The following is an 18866-nucleotide window of genomic DNA, read 5'->3' on the forward strand; positions in this document are numbered from 1 at the left end:
TGTATGTATGTGTATACACATACACATATGTGCATACACCCATTCTTTCTATCTTTGAACTCCTTGGGGTGATTCAAATTGATGGTTCAAAGGGTATGAACATTTTCTTGGAAAATCCCAAATTGTTTTTCAGAACAATTGGGCCAGTTTACGTTCCACCAACACTTCACAGAGTTATTGTAAGATAATAAGATAATGTATATAAAAATCTTTACAGAGCTTAAAATGTTATATGCATATAAGCTAGCATTATTGATATTATATTTTCTGTTTTCTGCTTTCAGAGAGAACATGCTTCTCAGTGCAGGGGAAGCTTACATTTCTTAGTATAATAAACCCATACCTTCTTCATTAGGAACTAAATTTCTTTTCTTTTCTTTTCTTTTTTTTTGGCTGGGCAATGGGGTTAAGTGACTTGCCCAGGGTCACACAGCTAGTGTCAAGTATTTGCTCTGAGGCCTCCTTTGCACTCAGGTCCTCCTGAATCCAGGGCCAGTACTCTATCCACTGCACCACCTAGCTTCCCCAGGAACTAAATTTCTTCTGGGCCAGTTAGCTCTTAGCCCTTCAGAGGCTAGGATCATGTTGGTGGACTATTTTCTGATGATTGTGCCACATATGGTTCCATTCCTCACCTCTGTTTGAAAATGAAGATTTCTTAAGTCACCTTAGGTCTGCATTACTGAAATCTAGGCAAACAAAAGGACAGAGTCAGCAAAAACATGTAATTAGGACAAGGGGAAAAATTATACATATTCGCCATTATTCCTTAAATGAGTGAAATCCCACCCTTTTCCTTTCCAGCATAGTCCAAAGAAGGCATGGCCCTACCAATAATTTAGGGGAAAAAAGAGCAGACCCAAATAGCCATGACTCTGCCCCCAACTGCAAGCTTTTCTTACCTTGACAATTTCTTTATTTCTAGTGACTTGTTTTCTCATGAGTTCATCTGACAGCCAGGTCATCCTGCCCATCCACAGATTTGTAAATAAAATTAAACCTTTACTTTATAGACTTGACATAAAGTTTGTTATTTATAACAAGAAAATTAGTAGCTGCATATTAATATGTAAAATTAAGCAATTTTAATGCTTAAAATTTATTTTATTATTTCTAGTATTAAAAATATGTATCCATGTAGTACCTTAGCATAGAAAAAATAAGAAAAATCATTGTTCAAGTTATTGTTTAAAAGATTTGGCAAATAATAGTGTATATATTTTTTTAATTTACTTTAAAATCATACATGCCAAGTAAATGAGGGAATGTGATTCTCTGAATTCTGTTAAATTTTTAGGTATACAACACTTGTCCAATTTAAAGTTGTGAAGGTGGATTAGAATATATTTAGATATAGTTACATTTTTTCCTCCTAATGTGAAGCTTTAAACTATATGTACTGTGTCTTTATTTTTCTTCAGGTTAAAAAGGCTTTTTTTGCCTTGGTAGCGAATGGTGTTCGAGCAGCGCCACTGTGGGAGAGTAAGAAACAGAGTTTTGTAGGTAAGGAATTTAGGATGGAAAAAAAACAAACTATAAGAAATAAAAAGCCATGAAATGTTTTGCTTTTATTATTTATTTAAGTGGTGCTAATTGGGGAGTTCAAGTGATTTTCCAAATTAGTAAAAATACTGATGCATCTAATTTATGTTTTGGTTTCATTTTCTGAATAATCTGTATATTGCCAGGAAATTGAAAACACTTTTTTGACTTCAAAAAAATAATAATAAAAAAATAAATCCCTCCTAACAGATAAGCAGTCAAGCAAAACAGATTACCATATTGGCCATGTCCAAAAGTATGTATGTCCTCTACATATTAGTTTGTAACCTCTCTGTTGGAGGTGGGTAGAATTCTTCATCAGTCCTCCGGAATCACGGGTGATCATTGCATTGATCAGAGTTGATAAGTCTTTCAAAATGTTTGTTTTTACAATGTTGATGTTATGGTGTAAATTGTTCTCCTAGTTCTGCTCACTTCACCCTGCATTAATTTATACATCTTCCCATGCTTCTCATTTCTGATAGCACAGAATTCCCCAGTTGATAGGCAGTCTCTTAGTTTTCAGTGCTTTGCAATTACAAAAAAAAAAAAGCTGCTATGAAATATTTTTGCACATGTTCCTTGCTTTGATCTCTTGGGCTGTATAAGCCTAGTAGTGGTATTGTTGGGTTAAAAGGTATGTATAACTTAGTGACTTTGGGGGGGATAGTTCCATTTCCCTAGTTATTAGTGATTTGGAGCATTTTTTCATATGGCTGTAGATAGACTGAATTTCTTCCTTTGAGGGACTACCTGGGCATACCCTTTTTTACCATTTATCAATTGGTTAATGGATTTTATTCTTATAAATTTGAATAAGTTCCCTTAGGGATGTTTTTAGAAAACTCCTTTTAAAAATTTTAGGAAACTTCAGACTAGAGTAACTTTGCATCCAGTTTCTTGTCTAGTAAATCTATAAATGAAATAATTTTCCCTTTGAAGCAGCTGTTTTAGTGTACTTCTCAAAAAAATTTTTATTCTAAAACTGATCAATTTTTTTAATATAAAATGATAAAAATAATTTGTTTTTAACCAATAGAGTATACTTTGTGGCCATTTATAAAGATATAAGGGACAGTTTTTCCTTCATTTATTTGCAAAATATTATTTCCACTACTCTGAGTTATATAATAGTAACTTGGATTTCAGTTGAATTAATGTTTATTCGGGTGTAAGCCTAGTTAGCAAATGCATGAAATGCAAAATAGTATATTCTATGTTGTTAATAACATTTAAAACTAATTTTAAAAGAACTTTTTTATACATTTCCTAAGTTCTCATTTATCATTTGAGAATCTTTTCTTGTAGATGTTCACTGTTTTATTTTAACATGTGATTCTTTGTTCCAGGAATGCTAACAATTACAGATTTCATAAATATACTACATAGATATTATAAATCTCCAATGGTAAGTGACACCATCTGTACATCAGTAATTGAATAAGTATAAATAAAAATCTATTCTAAAAAATAAGACTGAGCTTTTTAAGTAAAGTATAATTTGTTAATTACTTAAGTATATGAAATTTCAGCATAAATTTCATTTAGTGTGCATGAACTGATTATTAGGACTAGGACTTATCTTTTTTAAAGGTTGAAGGAAGAAGTTTCAGGAAAAATTTAAGAAAGCACTTCCTCCCATAGCAGGCATTAAACATATGGAATTAATCTTTCTAAGAGATTATATAGGTTGAAAATACAAATAACTTCCCAATCATAGCAGGTATTAAAGGAGAGTTAGTGATTGTAAGGATATACCTAAAACCTTGCAGGATAATGCCGTGAAGAACAGCTCTCAGTACCCTATAAAAAACATTCCTTGGAGCTATTGTCAAAGGTAGAATAAAGGACTGACTGGACCATGGGCCTGACTCGTGACTTCTGGTTTCCTAAGTCCCTTAAAAGACTTCTGTCTTTAAAACATGCCTGATTATTCAAGATAAGAAATATGATAACTCTCTATGGGATTTATTTTATTTCTTAAAAGCATTACAAAGCACTTTAAAGAGGAAGGGATTTTAGCAATCATCTGGTACAACCTTTGAATATTATAGATGAGGAAACTACAGCCAAGATAGGCTGGAAAGGACCTCACAGGTCATCCAGACCATGTTACTAATGAAGAAAAGGAGACCCAGAGAAGTTAAGTGACTTGCCCATGGTCACACATGTGTTAAAAGGCAAAATTGTGTTTTTAACCCAAATCCTTTCCCTATAAGTTCAGTGTTCTTTCCACTAGACTGTGCTACCTCCCACAGTTATACAGGTGGCAAAGGAGGAAATAGTAGACAGATGTTAGAGTCATAAGGCATTTTTTTTAATCCACAGAGGCAAAGGTTGGGGAAATAGTGTTTTCAGGTCAATTATAAAATGAGTAAATACTATAGTATTTACTGTTCAAACTGTAAGTAAGGATAAGGTTTTAATAATAATGACTGCCAGATTCCTAGGAAGAGGAGTCTACACATTCAGTACATTCACTGCCTCACCACCCCATCCTTAATGCCTTGTAATTTGGTTTGTGTGAGGTGAAGCACGAGATTGGAATCAGGAAGAACTGAGTTCAAATCATGCTCAGGACACCTCCTAGCTATATGATCCTGTATAATCATAATCATTATAACAATAGCCAACATTTGTACAGCTAGGTCCCCGTGAGTGTGAATAATGAATCCCCTAAAGTGGTGGCATTATGGGAATTCCTACTGCGTATTTACATTAGACCAGAATCACTTAACCTTTCTGAACTTTTAGGTTTCCTATTACATAAAAATGAAGATAATGATGATAATAGCCCTTCACAGAACTGTTGTCAAAAGAGATAATGTATGTAAAACACTAGATAAATATCATAGGAGGCATCATGGCATAGTATATAGAAAGCCCAGGCATGGAAACAAGAGGCCTCTGCACATGCTGACTGTATGACCACAGGATGTGTGATCACTCAACATCAGTGCCCTTACTAAGTCTCTAAGATCAGAAGTATCATTATTATTGTTGTTGTTGTTGTTATTATTACCTCACTACCAGAACTGATATCGCAAAAGTTGCTGGTGTTCTTTTAATTGATTAAATGTTAATGGCCTCTTCTTAGGCCTCATCTTCCTTGTCCTTTCTTCAGCTTTTCCAAACTCTTGCGCATCCTTCCTCCTGCCTTGATTTCTGTGATATCATTTTCATATGGTTCTCCTTCTCCCTAACTGCTCCTTAGTCTCCTTTGTTGGATCATACCAGAGTCACAAGAGTCTTAGAGTTGGAAGGGTCCACAGAGTTCATTCATTCTAAGCCATGCCTGAACAATATAATCATCAAGTGACTATCAGAACTTTGTTTAAAGACCACTAGTGAGGGCAGAATCTCCTAGGTTCCTGAGGCAAAATCCATTCCACTTTTGAATACCTCATATTGTTAGAAAGTGTTTTCTTACATCAGACTTAAATCTGTGTCTTTGCAGCTTCTACTCATTGCTGCTAGAGGGTCCCTGGAGCCAGCAGAATAAGTCTAATAATTCCCATAAAACCATTTAAAATACTTGAAGACAACCATTGAGTCTCCCCTGAGTCTTCTCCAGGTTAAACATTCCCTTTTCCTTAAACCATTCCTCATATACATGACCTTGAGGCCTTTCACCATCTATTTTCTAACTTATCAATGCGCCTCCTCAACTGTGGTACTCAGAACAGAATTCCACTATACTTTAGTATATTCCAGATGTGCTCTGACCAGGGAAGAGAACAGTTTGGCCGCCCTCTCCCTAATCTTAGACATGATGTCTCTCTTAATAGCACCTAAGATTAAATTAGCATTTTTGGCTGATATAGGACATTCCCAGTCTCTAAACTTGGGGTAACTCCTAGAGGTCATCTTGGACCTTCTCCTTTCTATGCTTCCTCACTCCCCATGTCAAATTAGCCACCAATTTAATTCACCTTAAATAGTTATTAAGCCTCTGCTGTGTGCCTGGCACTGTGCTAAGTGCTGGGGATACAAATAAGAAAAAGATATTCCCTGCCGTTGTGGAGCTTGCAATCTAATGGGAGAAGAAAATATATAAAAGGAAGCTGGAAATTGTGTGTGGGGCTGAGGGGAGGGAACGGTAACCAGGAGCCATCTTATTCTGTGCAGTTCATACCTAACAGAGCTGCAGATGCATTGTGGAGTGAGCTGCAGTGTTCAGGTTCTGCCCTCTATAAAGGATGGCTTTGGGTGGAGTTCAGTATACCACTCTCCAGCCCTCCAGTCAGAGGGGAGAAGATGCTGAGGGAAGTAGGAAGGTGTTGAATATCCCAGGCTGAGTTAGGAGCATGGTGATGAAATCAGAAGTGGTGATCTTATCCAGGGAGGGGCATCTTGTTCCATGGAGTTGAAACTAGGCATGGCTGAAGATGCGAAGTAGAATCCTGTCACTTTTGCCTCTACATCTCACACATTTATCCCTTTTCCTTGTTTGTATACCCGGTCAGGCTCAGCTTCTAACTAGCAGTCACCAAGATTACTATCATAGTTTCTTAATTGGCCATCTGCTCTCCACTAGCCTCTCCCCTTGCCAGTCTTCGCATAATTGTCAAAATAGTCTTTAAAAGATTCTTTAAGGAGTAAAAGTGTTATTGATAATTTTACATCACCAGCCCTTCCCAGTGAATCCTTTGTAAAAAAGAAGTTAAGCATAAAACCCTAACAATCGGCTGTCATGTGCTTTATTCTGTACCTTTAGGCCACACCTGTGGAGGTATTGGAGGGATGATCAGTCCTCTGGAGTCGAAATTTGTTACTACATTATTAAGAGTTCAGAAGTTTTCAGTCCTTTTTCTTTTATATTATTGGAGTCAAAATATCTTGTTCTCTTGGTTCTTCTTAACTTTACTGTGCATTAGTTCATACATATCTTTCTCTGAGTTCTTCATTTCTTTAAGCACAGTGATATTCCATTTCATTTACACACTACAGGTGACTCTGCCATTACCCAGTTAATGGATTACTCATTTTGTTTCCAGTTTTTTTGTTTTTGCTACTACAAAAACTGCTGCTATAACTATTTTTGCATTTGTGAGACCTTTCCTTCTGTCTCTGATTTCCTTAGGATATAAGCCCAGTAGTGAAATGAAAGGATGTGTACACTTTAGTGACCTTTCTACTTTAGATCCAAATTGTTTTCCGGATGGTAGAGTGAATTCACAACTCCAACAACAGTGCACCAATGTACCTGTCTTCCCAAAACCCTTCTAGCATTTATTATTTTGTTTTTTGGCATTTTTGCCAATCTAATGGGTGTGAACCTCAGAGTTATTTTCATTTTAACTTCTTTCTGGTGACTATAACATGATGTAAAGGAGTAAGCATAGGACTGGGAATTGGGAAATAGAGTTTCTAGTCTGAATTTTTATACTAATTAGCTATGTGATCTGGACAAGTTACTTATCTCTTTGGGATTAAAAATTTTTATCTGTAAATTGATGTGATTGGGCAAGATGATCTCTTAAAACACGTATCAGCCATAAAATTTTAAGTATTTTATTAATTATTTCTAGTGTTAAGAATCTTTACACATGTAGTAGCTTTAGGTCATTTACCACAAGCTCTCTCTTCTCCTCTCCTCATATCACAAACCCTTCATATCCTCTCCTACAATTTTCTCCTTTAATCTAGTCTCTTATGAATGAGGTGGCCATTCTCCTCAAGGACAACCCTTCTAATGGACCCTTGATCCCATCCCCCTCTTTTCTAGCAGATTTCCCTCTCACTCTCAAATCTTCAGTCTCTCCATGTCTACTGACTCTACCTCCTGTTAACAAATATGTAAAAATCTTCTCTATCCTTAATAAACATCCTCCCATCTCTCCAAGTATCATCCTGTATTCTCAGCCAGTGTCTATTGAAAAACTTGTCTACTTTTACTACTTCCATTTCCTCTATTCTTCCTGCTTTCTGAGCTCTCCAAAATCTGGCTTTGGATCTCAGCACTCAGTTGAAATTGTTCTCTCCAAACATAGCGATGATCTCTAAATTGCGACATCTGATGACCTTTTCTCAGTCCTTATCACATCTCTGCAGCATTTGCCCCGATGACTGCCCTTTTCACCGGGATACTCTCTCTTCTCTGGGTTTCGTGACACTGTTCTCTCATTGGTCTCCTTTTACATTGTCCATTCTTCAGTCTCCTTTGCTGGATCTTCATTCATGTCATACCTACTAATTGTGGGTGTCCTGCAAAGCTCTGCCCTAGGCCCTTTCTCTTTACTCCTTCACCACTTCACTTGATGATTCCCATAGTTTTAGTTAGCATCTATTTTTAGATGATTTCCAGATCTATCTATCTAACCCTAGTCTCTCTCCTGAGTTCCAGTCCCACATCAGCAATTGTCTGTAGGACATTTCAAACTGATTATATTGTAGGCATTTCAAACCTACCATATCCAAAAATGGGACATAGTTTCTTCTCCCTTCTTTCACCCCTTTTTCGAACTACCCAATTATTGTCAAGGGCATCATCACTGGCCTTTCAGTCACTCAGGTTCTCAAATTCATTGTCATCCTTGACTCTTTACCATCATTTTATTATACATATCTAACCAGTTGCCATATCTTGTCTTTTCTCTATCTACAATACCTCTCACTCAATGAACTTCTGTTCATTCAGTGGTGGACACCCTAATTCAGGTCCTGGGCTACTTTAGCATCCTTTTAATTGAACTCACTGACAAGCCTCTACCTATTCCAATCTATTCTCTGTACTGCTTCCAAAGTAATTTGTCCATGTGACATCTCTCCCCCAATTCAGTTACTACAGTGGCTCACCATTACTTTTAGAATCAAATACAAATTCCTCAGTTTGTAATTTAAGGTACTTCATAACCTAGTCCCATGTTACATTTTGAACCTGTTACACATTTCTCTTCTCCATGCACCTTATGGTCTAGCCCGGGGCAGGGAACCTTCAGCCTCAAGGCCACATGTGGCCCTCTGAGTCCTAAAGGGCTGTACTTGAGGACCTAGAGGGCCACATGTGGCCTTGAGGCTGCAGGCTTCCCACCCCTGGTAACCAAACTGGCCTTCTTGCTCTTCCTTACACATGGCATTCAGTCTCCCATGTCTTGGCCTTTGACCTGGCTGTTTCCCATACCTAGAATGCACTCTCTCCTCATTTCTGCATCTTGGATTCCCTGGTTTCCTTCAGGACTCAGTTCAAGCACTCACCACCTTTTTCATGAGGTCTTTCCTGATCCTCCCAGTGGTTAATTCCTTTCCCCTGAAAGATCACCCTACCTGAATGTGCTTTGTATATACCTATATATGTGTATATTGCTTACCTATTAAAATGTGAGGGTAGGATAGAATTTGAGAGTAGGGATTGTTTCATTTTTGTGTCCTCAGCAACTAGCACAGTATCTGACCCTAATGTGTGCTTAATAAATACTTGATTGGTGATGCAAGTGGAAAAGTCCATCAAAAGCCTTTTTTTCTTTTGTTAAAGTTTTATCACTGGTACATTTACTAGCAATAGATGAAAGATTCTAATCTAACAGCAGATTTTCCATGTTAGCACTATAATCCATAGAGATTCATCTTTTAGATGAGTTATTTATTTATACCTAATCTTGAGCATACTACAGTAGATCAGTTGCTACTATATATTCAGGATATTAACTATTGGCTTCTGGAGCATTCCTACCTCTTCTACCTTTTCCAACTTCTCTGTCTCCTTGACTTGTTCTTCTTCCTTCTTTGCTCAGCCCTCTGCCCGCTTTTCTCTATATAGCCTCCTTTGGAGATCTTAATCTACTCTCATCACTTTATTTGACTAAATATAGCATGGCTAAAAATGTAGAATCAGAAATTATGCCCTCTCAGTCAGGATCTAGCACTATATATTCAGCTTCACTTATCAGGCTTTTCAAGACCTCCATAATTATATTTCCTATTTTGCTCCTTTCTCCAAAACAAATGTTCGACAGTTATACTCAGGGTGATATCCTCTCTATCCAGCAGACATCTCTTTCCTGTCTTTGTGTCTTCATCTACATTGCTCCTCCTTTCCCCTCCCAGATGGTCTTTCCTTTAACATCCAGTACAGGTTAACACTTCTTTATAGTCCTTTTTGATCACCATAACTCACATTTATCTACTCTTCTTTGAGTTTCTATAGTACTTAGAGGATATTACCACATATGTTAAATCTTAATCATTGTTCCTAGTACTTAAGACTAAAATGAATCTGTGATCTCATCAGTTCACAAGTTCCTTCCAAAGATGAGGCTTACAACACATCCATGCCTGCCCTGCTGCATGACTCTTGTCTCCCAACCTCCCATGAGTTTACAGTCTACCAGCCATGCTGGAAGGGCTCCCTCAAGCTTGTCTGGCAGCACTGATTGATTATTTCATGTGTATATAGCTTGTCTCCCCAACTCCATTTTTACCTTCTTAATAGTAGAGAACATGTCTTACTTCTGTAAACTCCTTAGCAACAAGAATAGTGCTCAGTATGTAGCAGGTACTCAGGAAAAATTTGTGTGGCTGATAGAGTCCATGTAATAAATAATGGCATATCACTAAACTCATTTTCAGCCTGTGACTTTACTTGTTGTTTTTCTTTCATTTTCAAAGATGTTATCATCCGTGTCTTTTGAAAAAGACACCGTCAATACTATAATTCAGACTTAATATGTTAGAATATTTTGTGAACTAAAGTTCATATAACAAGGTACTGATTTAGTATGTATGCTTTGAACTTACAGAGCGTCTTCTTAAACAACTCAAAACACTTTATATATAATTTCTCACTTCATCTCACAGCATTCCAGAATTTTTATCTTGATTAATTCTGTCTGTTGAATTGTTGGTTTCTAATGAGGTTGTTGCATCTATCAGAATATCCTTTTTTTCTTGCGTGGTATTTCTCATATATAAATACACATTTGCAAAAGACCGTTTTCCTTCCCTTGTTTCAGGTACAGATTTATGAATTAGAAGAACATAAAATTGAAACATGGAGGGGTAAGCATCATATTTAATTGCTAAGTATCTAATGTCTTGTAAAAATTTTTTTGACTTAGGCTTTATATATAGACTTCCCCCCCCCCAGTTCCTTTTCCCTCTGTTCAAGAATAAAATATGTTAATGAAAACAGCATTTTTTTCCCTTTCAGAATAGAGATTTGGTTGGTGTGTAGCAGAAGGCAGCAAAATCTACTAAGTAATAGATTCAAATTCAGCAATGGTTTCCTTTGTTATATAACCTTCAGCAAGTTACTTGAATTACCTTGGCCTCTGCCATCCTGTGTAAAATGGGCCCAGCTCACTCAGCTGTTTTCACAGAGTGATTGTAGAAGGCTTTATAAATTATGTGGGGCACAAATTTTCTTGTAATTGCTAAGCAACAAGGTATAAGTATTTCTTTTAAGAGGGTGACTTTGGATTCTCAAATGTAAAATAAGTAAGAGATTACCGACTTCACAGGGTTGTCTCAAAGATCGATTGAGATAGATGATGTGTAGATAATGTTACGAACCTTAACGTGCCACCTAGAAGTCATCGTCATCGTCATCATCAATCAGTAGCTACTTTTAATCCAGAGCCTTTTTTTCCAGGCAGTACTAAATCTACATTCTCAGATTAAAGTAATACTAGCTCACATTTGTATAACACCAATTTATAAAGCACTTTCCTTACAACAACTCAGTTTAGTGTAGAGTGCAAATATTTATCCCCATTTTTCGCATGAAAAAACCCAAACCAAAGATGCAGAAGAAGATAAGTGACTTGTCTTTGGTCCAGGATGCTTTCCACAATACCATACTGCTGCTGTTACCATTAAATATTTATCTTTGTGCTAAAGGTGTAGAAAGAATAGTTGCCTTAGAAGAAATACATATACACTTTTATTTAAAAGTTAATAATTATCTTTTAGGGGCAACTAGGTGGCACAGTGGGTAGAATGACAGGCCTGGACTCAGAAAGATTCATCTTTCTGAGTTTACATCTGGTCTCAGTCACTTATACTAGCTGTGTGGCCTTGGGCAAGTCATATAACTTTGTTTGCCTCAGTTTCCTTATCTGTGAAATGAGCTGGAGAAGGAAATGGCAAACCATTCCAGTATCTTTGCCAAGAAAACCCCAAATGGGGTCATGAAGAGTCGGACACAACTGAAAAATAACTAAACAACAACAATTATCTTATCTGACAGTTTTCTAAAGAATGCTAAATAAATGGTCCCTGAACCAGGTTATTTGAGTCATGTTACCTGATATATGTCTTTTTACCTTTAACAGAACTTTTCCCAAGAAGAGCTTGTACTTGAAGTTTGTTTGCTTTGCCATATTATCCGTTGCTAGAATGCTCTTATCTGATATAAACCATTTGTAAGGAAATTAATTTCATAACTGTGAAACTACTCTTTGTTAAAATCTTATCATAACTATATTACTTTGCTTAATTCAACAAGCATTTATTGGGTGTCTACTGTATGTAGGAACATAGTTGGGGCTATGTGGAATACAAATGAGGTACTAAAAGAGGTGGCTCCAGGGATGTGCTAGAGCCAGGTCATGTTGTCTCACAAGAGCTGATTGTTAAATTTTCAAAGTGAGCATTTATGCCTCGGTATTTGCACAACTACAAATCAGGGCTTGGTTTATTGTTTTATTGATTGTGCTTAAGAAAGTGACGGATAAAATGTTAATAATGCAGATTAAACTTTAAAATGTGTTGTGCATACATTTTTTTTTTCCTGGAGAGCTGGTTGTGAAGCATTTATCAGAACACCTCACCTTGGACCCCTTTCCCTTGGTTAGTTAAAGTCGAGTAAGGGAAGCAAGACACACATACATGATAAACCCAGATGTCACAAGTGAACAAAGGCAAATAGGAGATAATGTGATTCAGATTGCGTAAATATATAGTGAGATCAGAATGGGCGAGGTAGGGCAAGTTAGCAAGGGCTTCTGGGAGATGAATCATGAAACTGTTTTCAAAATACGTTAGGATTTAGAACTGGGAGGAAGGGAAAGTAAATTCCAGAAAAAAGCAAATAGTATGAGAGGCTAATAGTGGAAAATAATGTGGCGTGTTAAGCAGATAATGAGGAAACCAACCTTATTGTAGAAAGATACTGGGTTAGTGAGAGAAAGTGATTAGAGAAACTAGAGGTGTCTCCTTCATAGCTTGCTGCATCTGAGGCTGAAGAGTTTAACTTGACACTCTGCATGCACTGACTATTCTTTGGATCCCATATTACTGTGTGTAACTCCCTAAATGGAATTTCTAAAGTACTCATTGTCATTCGAAGATGGTATTCAAACGACGTATTTGGAAGGTTCATTTAGAAGTAAAAGTATTTTCATAAATGATGATACCCAAAATGATCTGTAGAAAGTCAGGCTAAAGAAAGTAAGTATCACATCAATAACTACAATGCTGTCCTTGGGGTCCATGAACTAGAACAGAAGTTTTTGCCCTTTTTTATGTTATGGATCCCTTTGGCAAACTGGTGAAACCTATGGACCCCTTCTTAGAATAAGATTCTTTTTAAAAAAATTTTCAATTGAAAGACATCCTAAATTTTATTTAGAAGTTAGAGAAAATAAAGATATAATTTTCCTATCCAAGTTCACGGACTCCCAGAAATCCATTTAGGGACTCCAAGTTAAAAACCCATGTCCTGGAACCATCTTAACAGCCAAAGTCAAGTCAATAAACATTATTAAATGTTTACTATGTGCTGGGCACTGTGCTGAGTACTAGGAACTCAAAGACAAAAACACACCCTGCCCTCAAGGAGCTCACGTTGTTAACAGGGGAGACAACATGCAAACAAACATGTAAGATATATACAGAGTAAATGGATGGTGATTTCAGAAGAATTTGGGTTAGAGACTTAAAGGAAGCCAGGGAAGCTTGGGGGTAGAAATGAGGAGGGAGAGATTTCCAGGCTTGGGGGACAGCCAGTGAAAAATCAGGGAGCTGGGAGGTGGTGTATCCTATTAAAGTTACAGCAAGCAGGCCGGTATTGTTGGATTATTAAATTGAAGGGGGTGAAGTATAAGAAGACTGGGAAGGTAGGAATGAGCCAGATTAGCAGCTAGGTAGTGAAGTGAATAGAATACTGCATGTGGAGTCAGGAAGATCTGAGGTCAAATCTGCCATCAGACACTTACTGGCTGTGTGATCCTGAACAAGTGACTTAACTACTGTCTGCTTCAGTTTCCTCATCTATAAAATGGGGGGGGGGGTCATAATAGCACCTTCTTCCCAGTATTGTTATGAAGATTGAATGAGATAATGTTTGTAAAGCACTTAGCACAGTGCCTTGTATATAGTAGGTGCTTAATAAATGCTTGTTTCCTTTCTCAGAAATGGCTTTAAAAGCCAAACAGAGCATTTTATGTTTCATCCTGGACATAATAGGGAGCCAATGGAGTTTGAGTAAGAGGGGTGGAGGAGTGTGATATGGCCAGGCCTGCAATTTAGACAGATCACTTTGGTATCTGAGCAGAGAATGGACCAAATTGAGGAGAGATTTCAGGCAGGAAAATTAATCAAAAAGCTATTGCAATAGTTCAAGTTTGAGGGGATGATGGCCTGAACCAGGGTGGCAGCTATGTCAGAGGAAAAAAGAGGGGTATACAAGAAATGTTATGAAGGTAGAAATGACCAGATGTGGCAACAGATTGGATATGGCAGGCATGAGTAAGAGTGAAGAGGCAAAGCTGACTCCTCAGTAGAGTGGGTGACTGGTAGGATGATGGTGCCCCAGTAGTAGGGAGATTTGGAAGACAGCAAAGTTGGGAGAGAGAAAAGATAATGAGTTCAGTTTTGGATATGAGTTCAAGTTGTCTAATAGGCAGTTGGAATTGCAAGACTAAAGGTCAGGGCAGTGCTTAAAACTGGATAAATGGATCTGAAAATCATCTGCATAAAAGGTGATGGTTGAATCTATGAAAGCTGATGAGCCCTCCAAGTGAAATAGGATAGAGGGAGAAGAAAAGAGGTCCCAGGACAAAGCTTCAAGGGCCACCTATGATTAGTGGTCATGACCTAGATGAATATCCAGCAAAGGAAACTTAGAAGAAGTGGTAGAACAAGAACCAGGAAAGAGCACTGTCACAGAAGCCTAGACACAGCATGATCGGCGTCATCAAAGGTTTCGGAGAGGTCAAGGATAAGAACTGAGAAAAAGACATGAAGGGACCATGGATAACTTTGGAGAAACACCTCACCTGGATCATTTTGGTACTTTTATAATTTAAGCCCAAAGACAAAGTCTCTTTCCGCTAAATCCCAGTATATGAATAGATTACAATGAGTTTCTAGATGAGTATTAATCTGCTGGATTTAAGGGAAAAATTTAGTACAGCAAGTATCATCACAGTGAAAAATAGTGTTAGAGAAAAATTCTCAAGACCCAGCTGACAGCCAGTCATTTTAAATGGTATTCAATAAAACATAATTCTAGTACAACAGAATGATATAGTTGTCACTTTGATGTTTTCTATACGGAATTTGGTCTGTAATTTGACTCTTAGCCTGCAAATTTTTAGTGCAGTATTTTTTTTTCAAGATATTACATTATGGAGTTCTAGTGACCTCTGCTGGTATGACTCTATCATATTATTTGATCTTAGTTCCAGATTTTTGGTGCCTTTTGTGGTATTGTTTTTTAAATATTAACAGTATGTATAAATATAATTTAACACAAAAACTTTGGATGAGTTGCATTTCTTTGATTGGAGCTATTCATCCTTTTATAATTTTAGTCCATGAATTTATAGAGGTGCTTAATTTATGTGCTAATAATAAACTGTGTAGATCACCTTGGTAACTACAGATTTTCTTTTCTTAAATACAGAACTTTATTTACAAGAAACATTTAAGCCTTTAGTGAATATATCCCCAGATGCAAGGTAAGCTTATTTTTAAACTTTAAAAAAATACTCATTCACTGTTATCAATTTTATTAGTATGGAACTGAGTGCAGATTGAAGCATAAGTTTTCACTCTGTTTTTCATGGGTTTTTTTGTTTTCTTTTGCAACATAGGTAATATGGAAATATATTTTATATGAATTCACACGTATAATCAATATCATTGCTTGTCTTCTCAAGGGATAGGGGAGGGGTGAGAGAGGGAGGGAAATTAGAATGTAAAAAAATTTAAATGAATGTTAAAAAAATTTAAATGTAATTGGGAACTATTTAACAAAATTATTAAATATATCAAAGAAAAAAAATATTGGTATGATAGATTTACAGGTATGTAAAACCTACCATTAAATTCTAAAGGAATGTCACTAGCCAAATTGAAATTTTAAAAGTAAGTAAATTGGGGCAGCTAGGTGGTGCAGTGCATAGAGCCCCAGCCTTGGAGTCAGGAGGATCTGAGTTCAAATTTGGCCTCAGACACTTGAGGCTTACTAGCTGTGTGACGCTGGGCAAGTCACTTAATCACGATTGCCTCACCAAAAAAAAGTGAGTAAATTTAGGGTTGACATCCAGTTTGACAAAGAGGAAACACCATAACATAGTTAGATAGTTCCTTCCATGTTCTAAGGACATTAGCTTTTGATAGCCCAAAGGTTTAATGATGGTCTAAGAAGCTTTAATTTGGAAATGAACAAAATAACAAACTGCCCTTCATGTAACATTCTCTGGAATGATTCTGTGTATAAATCTTAGTAAAAAGGTACACTCACTGGCTTTCTTATAGGCAGCCTTAAGAAAGGCACAGAATTGAACAGGAGACCTAGACATACAGGGTATGCCTGGTTTTCTACAAGGTCAGAATCTAAACCATTAACTCATTAATGCCAAACACCTGTTCATTTACTATATTTGATTAGTGTCTAACACTCTTGTGTGCAAGTATACCACTTATTCATTTTCAGATAAAATTAGAGATTAACTTTAGACATTCCTTGTACTGGCTTCTCTGGAAATGTTTAAATTTCCATCGTGCCCCTTTCTTTGCTTGCATCTGAGATTTATTAACGTACTCTGTGAAAAATCAAGTACCATCCATACTTGGGTTCCATTGCATAGATATAAACAAGTGAATTTGCTGTGATCTTCTTCAGTATAAAAATTTTTCAAAACACATTTAAATTTGATTCATGTTTTAAATTTTTGGAATGTTTATCTTTTGGTAATGCTTCAAAAGTCTTGTGAGTTCTCCACCATCAGAATCTGCTAATAGCTTTGATGCTTTTTCCACAGCCTCTTCGATGCTGTATACTCATTGATCAAAAATAAAATCCACAGATTGCCAGTTATCGACCCTGTCAGTGGGAATGCACTTTATATACTTACCCACAAAAGAATACTCAAGTTTCTTCAGCTATTTGTAAGTAGCTTTTAGTATTTCTACAAGACATAATTAGTTGCATTTGCTTCAACTAATTGACTTCAGATAAATAAAACCACTCACCATTAATAAGGTAAACTGTTAGTTGTGAAATCTTCATTTCTAAACTTGTTTCTCACCTCGATATACAAAACTCACTGCATATACTCAGACTTCTTGCCAATAAACAGTTTAACTTTTCTTGCAAATATGGTCATATGTACAGTTCTACATCTAATTTGAATGATTTTCCTCTCCCTCATACAAATATGTAGAGAAACAGAGGGGACCTGGAAAAAATCTTTTTGTTTAAGGATGTGGAAAATTAGCATATGAGAAAAGTAAGCTGATTGTACAGTGTTTTCTAGTGCTTTATGGGGCTGTGTTTTTTAGAAATATTTGTACAGAAAGACATTATAGCCAAAGTTACTTTTTAAAGTGGAGTGGAAACAGAGAAACCCAAAGAAAGCAAAATTTTTTGGAAATAGAATATCATATTGGTCCAAATTTAGGGGTGTAAATTTGTGGGCTACATTCGGTGGTCTTTGAAATGAGATGATCTCAGTTCTAGATACATGCCCACTACTTAAACTCCCTCACAATTATCACTAAGTGGTGGTTTGGCAATCAGAAGAAAATCACAGAAATAATCGGGAGCTTGACTAGTTATGAGTGATTTTTTTGAAAACCTTCTATCATTAAATTTGAAAATATAAGCAGTCTGGTAAGCATAAATAGTGAGAGTCTTAGTGGTAGTTCAGAAGAGTTAATGTAAGTCATGAGATATTAATCTACTACAAAACTACTTTTCTGATCTTTTTCACCTGAGCTCCATTTTAGGAAAAAAAGTCCATCAAGCCAGTGTGAGGGGAAGCAGCCACACTCCTCTCACTGGGAACTTTCTGGTTACCCGTTACCATCAGGATTGGAGGCTTACTGCTTGAGAGAATTGCTGGAAAAGACATTTTGTTATTGTTCGTAATGATAATGGCTCTCACTTAACTAACACTTGTCTGTTCACAAAGCTCTTTCCTCACATCCATGTGAGGCGAGTAGTGCAAGCACATACTGCTTTTACATATGAGGATGCTAACGGTCAGAGAGCTTAAATGACTTGCCCCAATTCACACTGGTAGCAAGCAACAGCTCTGCAGCTTGATCTGATCTTCTGACTCCAAGGACAGTGCTTTTTCCCCTTTTTCCCATGGAGCCTTTTTGATTTGCTTGTGTTTCAAACCAAACTTGTGACCAAAACCTTCCTTGACTTTTGCCATGACTTGACTAAAAGCTCAATATGCAAATTCTGCTTTTTATATTTAAATGGATGCTAAGGAGGAAAATGAGAAGGATTAGAGAGATTTGTAGAACATCAAGCTTAATAAAGAAATGTGATATTTAGAAAAAAATTATACAAGGAAAGTAGACTCCTCAGTATTCCTAAAAGAGAGTGCCTCTCTCCTGATGAGCAAAGACTTTATTCTAAGTCATGTTCTAAGGAACACAGTAGAGCTTAGTAGTTGAGGTTTAATCAGATGGCCAGGTTATAAGGTGTTTGGGGTGTTGTAGTACTGTGAAAGGAGCAAAGTTTAAAAGTCATTTTATGTGAAATACTTATACCACATTGTATTTGGGCTAATTTGGTAATTAGGTAGTCATGGTTTTTTAATTAAAATTAGGAGTTAGATAAAATGCAAAGAAAAAAAAGAAAATATAAATCTAATGAAACATTTTGAGCCTAATCTTTACCAAATTAAATAATTTCCTTTAGGTGATATTACCCCTTTGTATATTTACCCCAAAAAGCCTAAGATATCATATAGTGTAGGGAACAATTCCTATACTAAGATGGACTAGATGACCTAATAGGTCTTTCTTTTTTCTCTAAATTTCTAGGATTCTCATGCTTTGAATATTGATGAACTCTTTGACTTGAACATTTTGTTTCTTCTAATTGTTCATCTTTTCCTGATAATTATAAGGTACACCAG

General features: G+C 36.5%; 1 protein-coding gene across 4 annotated transcripts in view; it reads left to right on the forward strand.

Moving 5' to 3' along the window:
• Positions 1-18866, forward strand: part of PRKAG2 (protein kinase AMP-activated non-catalytic subunit gamma 2) — a 461370-nt gene that overhangs the window by 429604 nt on the left and 12900 nt on the right. For all 4 annotated transcript variants that reach the window (XM_021009627.2, XM_021009628.2, XM_078152663.1 and 1 more), the window contains 5 exons: positions 1422-1503; positions 2892-2950; positions 10494-10539; positions 15389-15443; positions 16752-16878. In XM_021009627.2, coding sequence (XP_020865286.1) covers positions 1422-1503; positions 2892-2950; positions 10494-10539; positions 15389-15443; positions 16752-16878 — 369 coding nt within the window. The remainder of the gene's footprint in view (positions 1-1421; positions 1504-2891; positions 2951-10493; positions 10540-15388; positions 15444-16751; positions 16879-18866) is intronic.

Source organism: Phascolarctos cinereus, unplaced genomic scaffold (assembly GCF_003287225.1).
Source record: "Phascolarctos cinereus isolate Bilbo 61053 unplaced genomic scaffold, phaCin_HiC Scaffold_1;HRSCAF=81, whole genome shotgun sequence".
Taxonomy (NCBI): domain Eukaryota; kingdom Metazoa; phylum Chordata; class Mammalia; order Diprotodontia; family Phascolarctidae; genus Phascolarctos; species Phascolarctos cinereus.